This window comes from Habropoda laboriosa, unplaced genomic scaffold, assembly GCF_001263275.1.
Source record: "Habropoda laboriosa isolate 0110345459 unplaced genomic scaffold, ASM126327v1 scaffold447, whole genome shotgun sequence".
Taxonomy (NCBI): domain Eukaryota; kingdom Metazoa; phylum Arthropoda; class Insecta; order Hymenoptera; family Apidae; genus Habropoda; species Habropoda laboriosa.
In genome coordinates, this window is record NW_017100624.1 from 757,304 (window position 1) to 772,869 (window position 15,566).

General features: G+C 38.1%; 1 protein-coding gene across 1 annotated transcript in view; it reads right to left on the minus strand.

The window, feature by feature from the left end:
* LOC108576753 overlaps positions 1-11,682 on the minus strand; it is a 110,210-nt gene extending 98,528 nt beyond the window's left edge. Inside the window, exon 1 of the mRNA XM_017939809.1 lies at positions 11,448-11,682. Within this exon, the coding sequence (XP_017795298.1) occupies positions 11,448-11,682 (235 nt within the window). The remainder of the gene's footprint in view (positions 1-11,447) is intronic.
* Between the last annotated feature and the right edge of the window lie 3,884 nt (positions 11,683-15,566).

Consider the following 15,566-nt stretch of genomic DNA (forward strand, 5'->3'; position numbering starts at 1 on the left):
AAATTGAATTTTTTTCCATGAAAAGAGAGTTTTCAAACCGCCACCATTTCCATAATAATTACAATTTTTGAAAAATCATACGTATTTAGATAATATCATAGCGATGAGCAGTCGATGTTCTAACGGAAGAAGTTTCACAATAACTCCTCCACTTTGTAACATATTTACTGTTTAAAAATTTGAGAAGAAGGGCGAAAGTTACATTTACATCCTCCGAAAAAATGGAAACTTTTCATTCGGTAGTTAGCTACGAAAAAAATTCCCAAACTCTGCCTATTTTCAAACGCCTCGTGGTGGGCGTACGCTCCCTTAAATCGAAGAAGTTCCGTGCAACGAGCGTGTCTTATTAAGTTGGAAAGATCCTGCGTCGGAAGATATGAACTACTACGGCAAGATCCTTGTAATTGAAGAAGTAATAAATTGTTTCCGATGAGATTCATAATGAGGGGTAGCGAAAATTGATTACGCGTAGCATTGAGAAGACGAATGTCGTTGCTTCAGGAATAATTATTTTGTAACGATAACGAACCGTCTTCGATATTGTTTTCTCCAGTAAAACATCTACATGTCAAGGGTGAGAGAAAGAGAAAAGTTGACGGAAATCTTCTATGCAAAGTTAAGACCAAGATGCAAACAACATATTATCTCGACGTTCTTCGAAATTTCAAAAATCACTTTTGATTAATTAAACGTTTACTGACGTGAAGAATCTCAGGCATTTAATTCGAGACAGCATGCAAATTTGCAAAACAGAGAAAAAGTGAAGCTAACTATCAAGGATACACTTCTAAAGAAACAACCATAGTTCGTAATAAATACTTTTTATACACGATAGATTTCCAACTAATTCTATAACATTAAACGCACATTTTTCACCAGCATTGTCAGTTGGTACACGTCTAAGCTGAAAAGGAAGAACGCGAGATCTACGAGGAATGATTACAGAAAGACAGTGCAAGAACCTCATAAAATATTCATAAATCTCTACTAAACATCGCGTCCTTTTTCACAATGTACGAACCTATTTTCAACCAGCGAAATCATTACTTAATTACCACTTCCTTCCCGTTCAAATACGAAAATCGAAGGTAAAGATGCTCCTAAGTATAACGTAACAAAACAGGAATCGTCAACCAGAGGCAACAATTATGCCACAAACTTAACCCTTCCTTGGTAACTTGATGTAGCAAAATTACCGCTCGCAGCATGTCGTACGGCTTAACAAGAACCCTGGACGACTGAAAAATTCATAAAAACTATCGCGATACACGTCGAGAAGGAGATACAGTTTCCTTCGGTTGGCGTTACACGCTCATCTGCTCTAGCGTGATGGAAAATAATCGTGAAATAGGTCGCATCTGAAGGTAATTGCTCGGTAGGAAGAGTGCACGTTGCTAACACGTTGTTAATTCTATCCGTGCAACCAGATTACACAATAACGATCGCGTATACTCGAAAGGGACAAAAACCAGTTCGAGATCCACCAGAAAATAATTTATGAACGATTACGCCACCGTCAATTACGCGGACGGTCGGTCAATCGTGACAGAAGGTCCTGGAGAAACGTGTGCAACTCCGCGAGTTTAGCGTACAGAGGAGATGGGAGTAGAGAGAGACGGGGGCGAAAAACATCCCCGCGCCATAAACGAGACGTTAAGCCCGAACAATTTCCTGGTTTTAATGGACCCGCGCCATCGGCGAACGCCCGTTCATTTCGAATAATTAATTCCCGGCGTGACTTCATTTCGCTAGATTCATCCTTCTATTAGCCCCTTTCGGATTAATCGGAAAACCTCCTCCTGGAGAATTTGCATTTCAACGTGTTCCGCGAGAAAGATGGTGGATCTAGTGATTTTAGAGGATGAGATGATGATTTATGTACTGGGCGGTCGTGGATCGATTATTGAATCGAGAGATTTTAAAAATACGGTAATTGGTAAGGATCGATTTTGTACGAAAGGGTAGGTTACGTATACTGTTCGATTTGATTTATTTGGTGCACCGTTTGGATAAAATTTTGTGCAGCGAGTTGGTTCTGTGTTATGTTGCATGTTTCTGTACTTTTGTGAGGTTTTTATATTTCAGAAATAGGACAGAACTTCAAATAAAAAAGTGAAAAATATTTTAATGAAAATAGGAAAAAATTGCGGAACGAGCAGACCCTTCTTTTCTATTTTTGTCAAATTCAAAGATTTGTTGGAAATTATAAAATTCCCAGTTCTTTTCGATCAAACTTTGTCACAAGGCACAAACAGTATTCTTCAAGCTAATTTCAGACATCTTTCTCAAGCAACAAACATAGATTTAAAAAACAGAGAAGAAGCTGTTTCATTTTTAAAAATTGTTACTTTCGAAGCTCTTTTTTTGTAAAAAGTGAAAATTTGATCGTTCGACAGGGAAGTCTATCGAATGCATAAAATCAGCAACGAACGAGATATAATTGAAGTAAATTATACGGCTGGCTGTTGCATGTGGCCATGCGCAACGGAAACAGGTTTAACGATTAATTAAGTAAATAATTAAATAATTAAACGAAGAAATTAAAGCATATGATATCCGGCCGTGCGAACTGCGCTGCTGCAACTGACAATTCCATTAGGCGAACGGTGTGCTTACTGACGCTTGCAACGACAATTCGCGACATTCGGGATCCACCACACCAGAGATACTCGAAACGACAACAATGCGTCATAATCGAACGAGCATTTCTCGCCTATTGGTTCATCCGGCAATTCATTCTGCGAAGACGTGAATTTGTCGTTTCTGACACTTGTTAAACGGCTAGAATTCAATTCAGAAGCATGCTTATAGAACGGTCCCTTTAAATAATTCTTTGTCATACGAAATAGGGACTCGCGTTTCCTGGTGTAATTTTGCGAGAAAAGTGATTTCTTTTCAAGGAGCATTATTTACTATGTCAAGAATCTTTTCGACGGTTAGAAATAGTTCCCAAAATGAGAAGATGTGATTTTGTTTTCTTCTCCAAATTTTGCTACTTTGCGAAATTTGTAAATTTAATTTTACACTATTTTATTTTATTTTAATTCGATTTTCAGACTACTATAGTTTCACGATAATTCTGAATTAATCAATAATCGAATGGAACTTCACAACTTAGAAGAAATAATTTAAATATTAAAATTTTTGAGTATTAATTGAACCACTCATAAGCCAAAATGATTAACTCCACTTTTTCATATTCTTCCAATTTTATTACAGTATCAAAGCACATGCATGATACTTAATTTCTCATGAATGAAGCAAATTTAATAAATTTTATTTCATGGAATTTATCACTTTGGCTTCTGAGTGGCTCAAACGACGCTAACTTTGTCGAAAAAAGTGTCATTTAAATCACATAACACCTTCTCTACGATCACAATGAGCACCCTAAAACTTATTGAACGACAGTATACTTACACACACTGTTCTCCTATTTTAAAAGAGCAAATTTGCAAATTTCAACCAATTATACACACTTTTTCATCCCTGTTTCACGTAGTATTCCCAGACTTTATGAACAGATCGCTGCACAAGTAAGATCAAACTTACTTCGATAAAGCAATTTGCTCTTCCTCCGACGTCCACTTACCCTCCACCGGATAACTAAAATTGGATTAGAACTTGTGGAAAATTCACGCGGTAAAACTGTCCAACTGAAAATTCAGGTCGGCTCAATTTATTTCGAGTATTGTTAAAACGCGGATAATGGACTTATCGGGCATGTGTCAGTACGATGGGAAAAGAGTAACGCGAGTTGTCGCTGGTATACTATTTCACCGATCTGAAAATACAATCTCCAAGTGGAAAGTTAAATAAGTCACGCGGCCACTCGTGATAATGTTCACTTGTGTCGGTGAGACTCTGGCTCGATTTACTTGTCATTCGAGCACGCTGCTGATATATCAACGGCATAATTCAAAATTCCGCAAGTCATAGGATCGTCCAATGATACTTTATATTCGATACATCATGCGTAAAATATTATATAAGTGGCAATTTATGAAACGTTCCAATTTTACGTATCTAAAGTTTGTGGCTAAATATGGAACGATTATTGAGCTTGTAGATGTTTTGCTTCTAGTAGTGATAAATTCAGATAAGTGTGAATCATTCGGCGAGCGTGTTACATCTAAATATTGCAGGTCGGTACCAATTTCGACGTGCGGAAAATTAGGAATTATTCGAGCGCTTGAAATTTGGGTGATTAGGAAGAACTTGGCTACAAATTTCGCGAAATTAGGTGATATATACAGAGTGCGACAGAAAATACTGTAGAAGCGGGCAAGAGGTGATTCTTTGTGCAGAAATAAGTAATAAATGTGGAATGAAATTTGTTTATTTGAAACTTTGTTTTTGGGAAAATTCGGTTTGAAAAAATTCACGAAATTAGGGGAAGAAGGGTAGAAAAAATGATGGTATTGTTATTCTTTTTCGATGTAATCTCCCTTAATCTCGATATACTTCTCAGACCTCTGAATTAACTTATGTGTTCCCTCGTAAAAATGAAGGAATTTGAATTTTCAATTGAATTAAAATTCTCACGATTTTAGTTTCAACTTAATTGCTTAATTGCAATTTTGAAAATATTCTTTCCTTGCGCAAATTAAAATGTAAATTCAAGAAAAGGTTAACAATTATTTCTCCAAAGCGTTTTAACGTTTTTATTCAAATTTCCACTGAGATTTATGAAGCGAATCACGAAGTAATCTACAAACACTTCACCAGCCTATCGAAATCTACTCAAGTTCAAGTGTAAAGTCGCGCTTACTAATTATTTCGCAGACAATCGACAATGGACTGCCCGAATCGGTTCTTTCCATTCGTCAAGACAAATCGCAATCATTCAACGACAACGCCATAATTACCCTACTGACGTTTTTAATTACCCGCGCGACTGAGTTTGACGTTGACTCGTTGTTCGTTCAACGCGAAATTGGACTTGTAATGAAAGAAATCCTTCGCGTCACTTCACAAACCAAGTCTGTGAATGTTGGAAAACAAGCTCAACTAATTAAAACACGATCGAACAATCGTGTTTACATATCGCATTTTTCCCTACTATTTTCTACGTTGTTTTTCCTCGATTATCGAACATAAAGAACCAAGGACTCTTGAAAATGCAATTATGATAAGATAATAACAAAACGAAAGTATGTTCTATTTAACAAATTGACTGCCACGTAGAGAAAGTAACGTGTGAACAAATTCTTTCACTCGACTTTCATTTTTCTTCATACTTTTTATTATAATGTTCAAGTATTACATCTGTGTTCATAAAGAGAAATTAATTTTGTTAAAAATAACCAACGTTAGGCATGTAAATAGTTATAGATTGAAAACAGCAGGTAATATGTTCATTGACGATCGTTTGACACACAAAGGGTTAAATATCTTCTTCAAAGAAATTTTCCTTCACTTTCGAATTGCAAGTGATCTTCGCAAATTCTTCTTGAACTTATTTGCATTACAAGAAGAAAGTTGGGAGACTTTCCTCTTACTTTAATTAATAACAGAGAATTGCCATTCTCCAAGTATCGATTCACTTCGGAAAAAGTTTCATTTAAACCAAATAATCCTGATCTTCCATCTTTATGTCACTTTAATACTTCCTCTCGGAATATCTAAACACTGTTTAGAGCTCAAGAGTTGCCCTCGTGTTGCCCTGAGCACCGCACAGTAGATAGTGCTTCCTTTAATTTCAACCGTTAATCTAGATATTCCACCAATAATTGCTATAATAATTCACCACTTCAACTCGTCATCGATGAAGTATTTCCAAGCTAATCACTTCTAATAAAAACACATCCAACCCAATACTTCAAAGTTCCCTTTCTAATTCTGATCTTCCATCTTTGTCGCTTCACTTCCTTACAAAATATCCCCTGCGTCGCCCCGAGGGCACACTCCTGAGCACCGCACAGTAGATACTGCTCTACATTAAAAACTCGATAAACCAACGTTAATTCAATATTAGAAAAACACCGAACTGAATAAAATTAACATAAACAACACCACTGACCATTTCACCTCCACAACCCTCCTAGAATCTAATAAAAAATATCTCGAAGAAGCATCAATCTCGAAGAAGCAAACAAACTCAAACACGAGCATTTCCCAAAGTGAACAAGTTCTTCCTACCAAAGAAACACTTCCAATGAAAAGCAATCTCTCGAAGAGACTCGATTATCCAGCCTCGGGTGACCTATCCTCATTTTTCTTTCCCCCGTTACCTTCTGCACACGGAAGAATCCTCCTGTTGCAGCCTGTGTGTACGTGTAACGAAACGAGAAAGAAGAACGAAGCAGCGTGGAAAGGACGCGACTCATTTACCTACATCGATTTATTGCGACCGACGAGATTATATCTGCGTTTCTGCCGGCGTTACATCCACGCTGAATCACGATTTAATTGGTCCCCACCGCGAATCGATCACCTGCGCCGTTCTTTCTCGATACCTGGGCTCGCGCGCGAGCAAGCCTGAGCTTCCACCGAGCTATTCCTTCGTTTTTCTCCGCGATCGTGCCGGTATGCGGTAGCGAAGTGATACGAATAACGCGTGAATTACGGCTGGCTAATGCGAGGGAATTATCTTGTCAGGCAGGAACAGGGATCCGAGAGTTTTCATACAGAGAGGACTTCGTGTCCTGGATTTTTCAGGTAAATAACTCGAGGATTCACGATCGTTTCCGACGACACGACGGTCGTTTAATCTGCTGAATCGGGAGATTTTCTCCGGTTTCGGTTAGGATTCTCGTTTACTCTGTTGCGATTCTGGGTGACTCGCGTGGAACTTGTTTCGGGGACTTTGGAAGTTCGGGGAAGGTAACGGAGGGATGATTGGTTAATTATTGTGGAGGGAATTGTGGGAAAGTTATTTTTGAGTTCAGGATTTTTCTTAAGGGTAAATTTTGGGGGGAGACAATTGTTGTTTAACTTGTTGGATTAATTGGAAACTAATTTTCGGAGGATGTTTCTGTCTTGCAGGTGTGTGGTGGAATTTTTCCTGGATTTACCGAATGATTCTTTGGTTTCGCTTGAATTTGTCATGTGAAATTTTTCATGAACTGTATCGAACTTTTGTTTCAAATTCTCCCTATTGCAAATCGAAACGAACTGTCGGGACAGGCTACAGTTCCATCCGAACGATGGAAATCCCAGGCTATATAAGGCCTTTGCACCTCTTCAAACAGCCAAAGCCCTTCACGTTCAATAAATTCTGGAAATTAACAGTAATTCCTTTTTCTAAACCTAACGGGACAATTTTAAACACTCGGCGACACAGTAAGCTATTGACGAAATGGACGGTAAGCAGGTAATTAGAACAGTCCCGTTCCTCAATACCTACCATAAAATCCTTTCCCTAATTTTCTGTACAACAGAGCATCGAGCATCTCGAATTAGTCTACCTGCTTCGACCATTTCGTCCCACTTGAATACTCCAAGAAAGATCGATCTCAATTCAAGCATTGTCACAGACGTGACGACTGGTGGATAAATAAGAAATTTTTTGAAAAAGTAATTCGGTTACGAAAGGGTTAATTTCAGGCTCCGTGCGATTTTTTGGCGCTCGTCATTTAAATCAGCCAAAGCCTTCCCTTTCCACGAGTTTCTAAGATGTTAATTTGAACCATCAATTTCTATTTCCCTTCCTTAGAAATTCTCAACACCAATTTAAAAGCGCTTCAAATTCGACACCATGCGGTGAAATTTAACAAAGCACGCGTTCGTGTTTACATATCGCAAAGTCGCAATTGTAAGTGAGAAATGTTTACATATCTAGTTAAATTAAAAGAACGAAAAATTAACATTTTATGTAAATGCAACGCGATTAGATAAACTTCCGGCAGGAAGTCCAACATATAGAACGTATGGTAATGAGTAAGATCTAACAGGTGTTTGAAAATGTTCGAGTTCACCGAATTTATTAAAATGTTAGACAAGTACTGCAGGAATAGCAGTTTTATTAATCGCCGATACAGTACCCGATACAATACTATACTGATCTAAGACTACTTCCGCACGTATTCTTATACCTCTTTCCGCTACCCGGCTGAAGCCAGTAAACAAACAACAATAAACACAAGTTACAAAAGGTACGTTAACCGAGAAGAGGGGACAGGCACCGTTTGTTGACACTATTTCTCTCTCCCTCACTCATTCCCATCCTACAGTACCGTTTTTCAATAATACACTTTACGATCAAATTTCCATTCACTGCCTATTAACCAGAATACACATTTCCGCTATAACTATTTTTAGTAACAATCAACCTACTAAAACCCCCTCTTATTTTCTCCAAATATCTCAATTTAAATGCAAAGTTACTCAAGTACTTTCCATCACCCCAAAAGAGATCCAAACTCCTGGTCAAGACTAACCCCCAATTAACAGGTCAATAACGACACAATCAAGACAAAACCGCAGCATCCTAACCACACATGACACCGAAGTCAACCCTTTCAACGTTGTGCATACACGCCAACAATTTACACCCCTCGTTCTCGCCGAGTTTAATTTCGCCTACGCTTTCTTCCAATATTCTATCTCCCGTAAAAAAAAAAAAAGGAAGAAATCCTCTCTCCGCAATATCTACGGGATCCCATCTTCCAGATGCGTTTGGCCCCCCATAGCCGCCGCGGCTGCACCCACGCAGCCACGCGTGGACGATGCACGCATCGCTCAACCCTCCGGCTTTTCATTTAACGCGGCAGATTAATTCGCGCCGGTAAATCACCACCGCGAGATATTCGTGTGCGAGCGTATCGGTGCCGCGGCCGGCATTGTATGTTAATGGCAATTGGCCCGCGGCCCCGGAATAATGGCGCAAGTGAATCGGAGGCGCAGATGCTGCCCGCTTCACAGGTGAGACCGCGACGAAGACGACCTCCCTGGCACCGAGATATCCCGAGTTAACCCTGAAACGACTGATGCTCGACAGAGATTCCATCTTTGCGGAGAGTGGGTCACTGGATTGGTTCATTGTCAGAAGTAAGCGTATTTGCTGTTTTTTAGGGTAAGAGGACCTACTGTGCAGAGTTGGGAAGAAGTCCAAAGCGCCGAATAGAATGTAATTTAGATTCTTGTACTTACAGGTGATTATCATCATTTTGGTATTTAATAATATTGCTTTTATACGGAATATTTAACATTGAAAAAGTACGTTAACCGTTATGTCAATAACCGGGTACCCTTTCGCATAATTCTCACTTCAAATATTTGATCTTCCAGGTAAAGGTTTGAAATATCCGGCCGGATCGTTGTTATTTCGCACATTTCCTATCCGTGTCTGCCTCAAGTTTACAGTTTTGTTATCAGAAAACTACTAAAATTGGACGATAAAGTAGACGGCAATTCTGGTTATTGACATAAGGGTTAAAGTCGGCCTATGGGGAGTATTCTATCATTTATAAAAAAGTACCTACTGTGCAGAGCTGGAAGGAAGTCCAACGGAATGTATTTTTGTATTTAATAAAATTATTTTTTGTACTCGATATTTAACGTTAAAAAAGTACATTGTCATTTGAGAGTCGTATTATTGCAAATTATTAGAACAATTTATTTTAGATTTAAAAATAGTATGTACTTCTGGCCAGGATTTCGGCCAAATATATTTGCCACTGTGAATTAAGCTAATTTAATCTAATATTACCTGAGCAGCACTAGAAGTATTATAGTTTGCACCAGTGTGTGTTACATCGAGGTAGAGATAATATTATCTCTCTGTGTATAAATTATCATAACTGAACAAATTGCAGTAAGTGCAGTACCGATGTCAGGTTAAAAAGATTAAGAAATAATTGAATACGTAAAGTTCGATGATTTTACGAGGCACAGAATACAACGGTAGCTGTGAAGAAAGTGTCTCCAAATTTGACCGTGTAGCGAAACTTGCCTTGACAATGTAACAACTGAACTGCAAATCCTCGGTGCGTAATTATGCACCTCGTGACCCGTGTGCAACGTGTTAAACGCACAAACGGTACTAAACGATAGTCCGAGCTATTGACAATGTTCGCGTTTCATCGTCGGCTTGACACGCATAAGCAGGCCACGCTGGTGTACGTAATCGTAATTGCGTAATCGACTTTGTTGTTGGAAGAACAATTTGATTCTGTGGTCGCAGTCACGAATATTTATTTTGTACGTTTGGAAAAACGAATCTGACTTGGAAGACTAACAGAATTTTGATACTGAAGAGCATTGTAGTGTTTTTAAAAATTTTTCGAAAGTGGGTCAAACCCAAAATATAGTGTTAAGATTAAATTTAGATTTATGAAACATTTGTTGGCTAATTTTGCTAACTCAAGAGAAAAATAGAATTTTGTGCAATTTTGAAGATTTTGATTATTTTCAATTGATCAAAGTCTTTGCAGAGTCGATTTCGTTTGAATTCGAAGAAACTTCAATTTCAAACTTAAATTCTGAAATTTAGATATGAAAGAATTTTTTAATTTCCATTTCGAGAAGATTAACTGGTATTATTTAAAAGATATCATTTTTAGCAACAACTCTGGACTATTCGTTGAAACATTTCCCAAGTATTAGAGTAAATTTTCTGGCTAAAAAGAAAAAAAGAGGCTAATGTCATTCACTGATCAAGTTCTTTTCATGTGAGAAAATCAATATTCCCCTAAAAAGTTCTACTTACCAAATGCTCTCGACACGCTAAAACCAATTTTCTCTTGAAAGAAAATTCTTTCGCGAATCTCATCTACATATCAAATGCGTTTGACGAGGGAAAATCAATTTTCTCCTAAAGAATTCCGCTCACCGAATGCTTCTAACGTGCGAAAACCAATTTTCCGCTGAAACAAAATACTATTCCACGAAGTCCACGGGTAATTATTCTCTCTACAAAAATTCTCAAATGTTAAACCAATTACAAAATTACCCTTACAATCTCTATTAAAAAATATTTCTTCACACATCTGTACAAAAACAAAACAAATTGAAAAAACACGTCGCGTATAATTAAAAAAAAAGAAACTGTTCACAGAAAGTTATATGAAATCTTACGACATTTATACTTCTTCGTGATATTCTTAATATCCTCTTTCTGATATTTTCGCTTTTCACCTCAGTTGACAAAATAAAACAAATTCACAGAAGAAATCTAAATTTCTCACCTACTTCAAAATATTCATCAAAAACTAAGCGCACGGGTCCACTGGACACACCTAAACCGGTCACCAATTAAAACGCCATCAAACATAAAAAAAAGGAGCCCCGTACAACCGAAAGCACAATCACAGTGGCTCTAAAAAAGAAGAAAGAAAGAAGAAATCTCTGGAAAAGGCTTTCCGCGAATCTTCCCCAGCAAGATTCAATCTCGTTGAACCTCAGGAAGGTTTAGAGGGTTGCAATCAGCGTGATCCTTAATCCTTGCCGTCGGAAAGGGTTCGAACACGCGAAACGTGGCGCGGTGAAAAAGTATCAGAGCTTACCGCAGTAATGGACCAGGATATGAAGAATGCCGGCGTGAATCCGGGAGTCGCACCAGGAAGCGGTGTCGACCTGGGGCTCGAACAGAGAGAGATCGAGGCCCTCCATGTCGCTCTCGCCGCAGGAGTCGCTCAGAGGCTCGAAATTACCGACGTTTGCCATCTCGTCCTCGTTCGTGATGTCCTCCGAAAGATTCTCTCCGCCGCCGCCGCGACATCGTGTCGGTGTCAACGCCATATTTTCCCAACCGATTATCCACCGATGATAACAATACACACGCAACAACACCGAACGAATCCAAAACAGACCTGCTTGCTCTAGTAGGTGCGTTTCTGAACCTTTTTTTCTGCAGTGAACTCCTTCGAACTGCACTCTAGACCACCACACGTTTTCACTGATCGATCTGATTCATTGCGGCTAGAGCACAGCGTGTCGCTGCTCGGCGCAGCTTTCGTTTCAGAAACTGAAAACACATTGTTGATCTCGTGAAAACACGCAGTTGAAGCGCGTCGAAAGTAAACCGAGGCATATCGAGACTTCTCGTTTTCATGGCATAGTTAACGGCAGAGCACTTTCAGCTATACTCTTGCTTAATTGCTACTTCTGTAAATTAGACCAGTGTCGGCGTTAACAGCTGTCCCAATAACGCACTAGCCCGTAACAGACGATCTATTTCCAATAAATCACCGTGTCGTGTCGATCGTGTTCAACGGTCTCGAGAACAGGCGACCGATCACTGGTAGCCTAATTGAAACAAACGTCTCTGAACGAAAACTTTCTAGACGTTATTGCGATATATACTGCACGATGATGTACGAGTTTTTCACACTTTGATTTAGAATTCTTTTTTTGTTGCTAGGTGTATGTTGATCTTGACTATTCGCTGTTTTAATTGGGGTTTCTACTGTTGCTCGGATTTACGGGTGTTCGAGGTTTGGGTGTCTTGTTTTAATCACTTCAACTGTGACTTGCTCTCTTTAATTAGAATCCAAATATCGAGAGTTTTATATTTCTTTTGTTGTTTTATACTTGGATCCAAGTACAGATTACTTTAAGATCCAGATTTCGAGTTATAACGAGTAATCCGAGAACTACGATATTTGGACAGTAAGAGCACTAATTTTGACACAGTGTTGCAAAGAACTGAGAATATTGCACAGGGTGTTCAAATCATTACTAAATTAGCGTTTTTCTCGTAAAGGGTAACGATACGGAAAAAATGAAAGAGGAAAATGTTTTACTGTCTCTTATAGCCAAAATAATAGCTTACGCAAATTTTTCATATTTGCCACATATATCTTTTTATATCGTGCAATTTTTATTGGAAAATTTGATTGTCTCATCTCGACAATAATCCACGTGACAATTGCGACTCGTCGTTACGAGGCAAAGGGTTAAGATAACGTTGCCCCGGTGTTTTCATGGAGGTAAAGTACCTATAGAAGGATCGGTAGAGTGGATCAAAGTTATGTCCGTGACACACGAGAGAAACGAAGAGTACTCGGGGTTCTGGAAGTGGAGTTCTCGTGTCTGAAACGCGAAGACCCTCTTTAATTAAGCGAGCTTGTAATTAATTGCCTGTTCTTGGACCATCCCCCGCGCGACATGTCAACGAGAGTTATGACCTATCCAACAACACCGAGTAAGCACTCTTGTCGGCTGGACGACCTAAAGCGGCTTCGGAGCTTTTTGCTTTCTCTTTACGTTGAGAATAAAATTGATGAGAGGAGATTTGAACAAAACGGTCGAAGGGACGAGATTGACGTATCGGTGATTTCAATCCCGTGGAAATTCGAATAAATAGCTCTGCACATAATGACGCTATAAGTAGCCATACTTCGATCATTCTAATACCAGATTTCCTTAACAATTCTAAATTTCCTAACTTTCTAATTTTCATTCTCATTATTTTAATTTTCATTCTTACTCTTTATTACTTAAATTTTTATACTATTTTAATTCCTGAAAGGGGATAATTAACCGGCACGTTTAAAATTATAATTTTTTAACGAAAGTTCCTGAATGAATGGCTTATCTAATCCGTCACTTTTCAGGGTATTTGAAAATATTTGAGTATTCAAATGTTTTTCACCTTCTAACTGTTTTTCAGGGCTGTAAAACAGTCTCTTTCACCGAGTATAATGCAAGCATTCTTCCAACAGCACGATTTTCCTACATAGCCGTTGAACAACTTTCAAATCCCAATACCTGATCCACTCTGATGCGTAAAAGACGATTTTTATCTGGTAACTACGGCAAGAAACGTAACACAACTTAGGTTCCAGTCTGTGTTAAGGCGAAAGCAATTTTTTTCTAGCACGTCGCGTAGGTACGCGGAATTAGTGCATGGAGTTTCTGGAGATGAATGCAGTGTCATGAATAAGCGCGTAGGCTGCTTGCGGTACGTGACTTTGGATACCAAATGAGATGTCTTGACGAGGGGCCGGGTACTTAGACTATGGTTCTCACTTTGCACGCTACAGTTTTACGTTTTCTTTCATCTAGAACGCGTTTCAAAAATGTGTACCTATGCTAATACCAATTCACAACTTCGGTTTCGTTTTTCCACAGTAACAGGAGTGAAAATTACCGATATAAAAATTATTATTCTCAATTTCTTCTTAAATAAAATTTGTTACGATTCAAGATCACTGAAATTCATCTACCATCGGCGCAGTTTCATTCAAACTAATTCGATTTCGTTTTTCTAGAATAATGGGAGTGAAAATTGGTGATATCAAAATTTCACGAGATTTTATTCTTAATTTCTTCACCGAAATCAAATTTGTTGAATAGATCCCTTTTGTTACGATTCAAGATCACCGAAATTCACCTACCATCGACGTAGTTTCATTTCAAACTAATTCGCCAATAGGAGTGAAAATTACCGATACAAAAATCTCGCGAGATTTTGTTCTCAATTCCGTCCGAAGTAAAATTAAGTAAAATGAACTGAAACTCATCTACCATCGACACAGTTTCATTGCAACTAAATCACTGTCAATTCAAGATAAATATTTACAGATAGCTGGAATCCATGCATATTTCAAACTCTCTACCGAGTTGCAATTCTAAACAGCAGCTTTAACATGTAATTCCAAAGGATAAATAGTCTCGAATGTACAAGACTCCAAACAACCTCTGCATTACAACTCTTGAATAATTAATATAGTTGACCTTCAAGGTGCATTTCTACTACCATAACTAGCCTGTGGGGCGGCCAAATCCTTTTGAAGTTCACGTGCTGCTATAAATGGTGCTAAAATACCTGACTCACATAAACCAAAAGGGATGCATTCTCTATACTACAGGTCTACCCTTTGGATGTTGCCAATAGTGTATATCAGCGTAATAGACGGTCAATGCTATGAAAGTAATCTGCATAAATAAAACACTCTTCGGGCTAAGCTAATCCTAGAAGCCTCGTTTCCAAATTAACCCTAATTAACGCTCACGCTGATGTCTCCACGTGCACAACTAATCCTCCAATAAGTGCAATTTATTTTTCTTTTTTAATTCATTATCGTCCTTTCTATTATGGTGAAAATATAAATAATGGGAAACTTATGTCTACATGCATGGGAAATTGATTAAAAAATAAGTGCAATTTATTATTATCCTTTCTATCATGGTAGAAATATAAATAATGGGAAACTTATGTCTACATGCATGGGAGATTGATTAAAAATTAAGTGCAACTTATTCATTTTTTAATAAATAATGGGAAATTTATTTCTACATGCATAGGAAATTAAGAAATAAAATTGGTAATCTTTAGCACAGCAAGTTGAGAAAAATGTGAGCGTTAAAGGGTTAAACAATGTTAAATATGCTTGCAGTGATACTGAAACCATATTTAAATTGGATACGCACTCAAATTACAATGGGTCCATTGATCAGAGGTATTGACCTCGTTTGAAAATCGTGGCTACATATATTTTCATTCCAAGGAAACCTACACCAAATTACGTTACTTTAAAAACAGAAGTTTATCCTATACACAACTTTCTCAGCTATTCCTTGAACACTATGTTATTACATTCTCGCGTTATCACGTAACACATTCTCACATTTTATCACGTAACACGTTCTACTTAAAAGATGATATTTCATACAGAGCT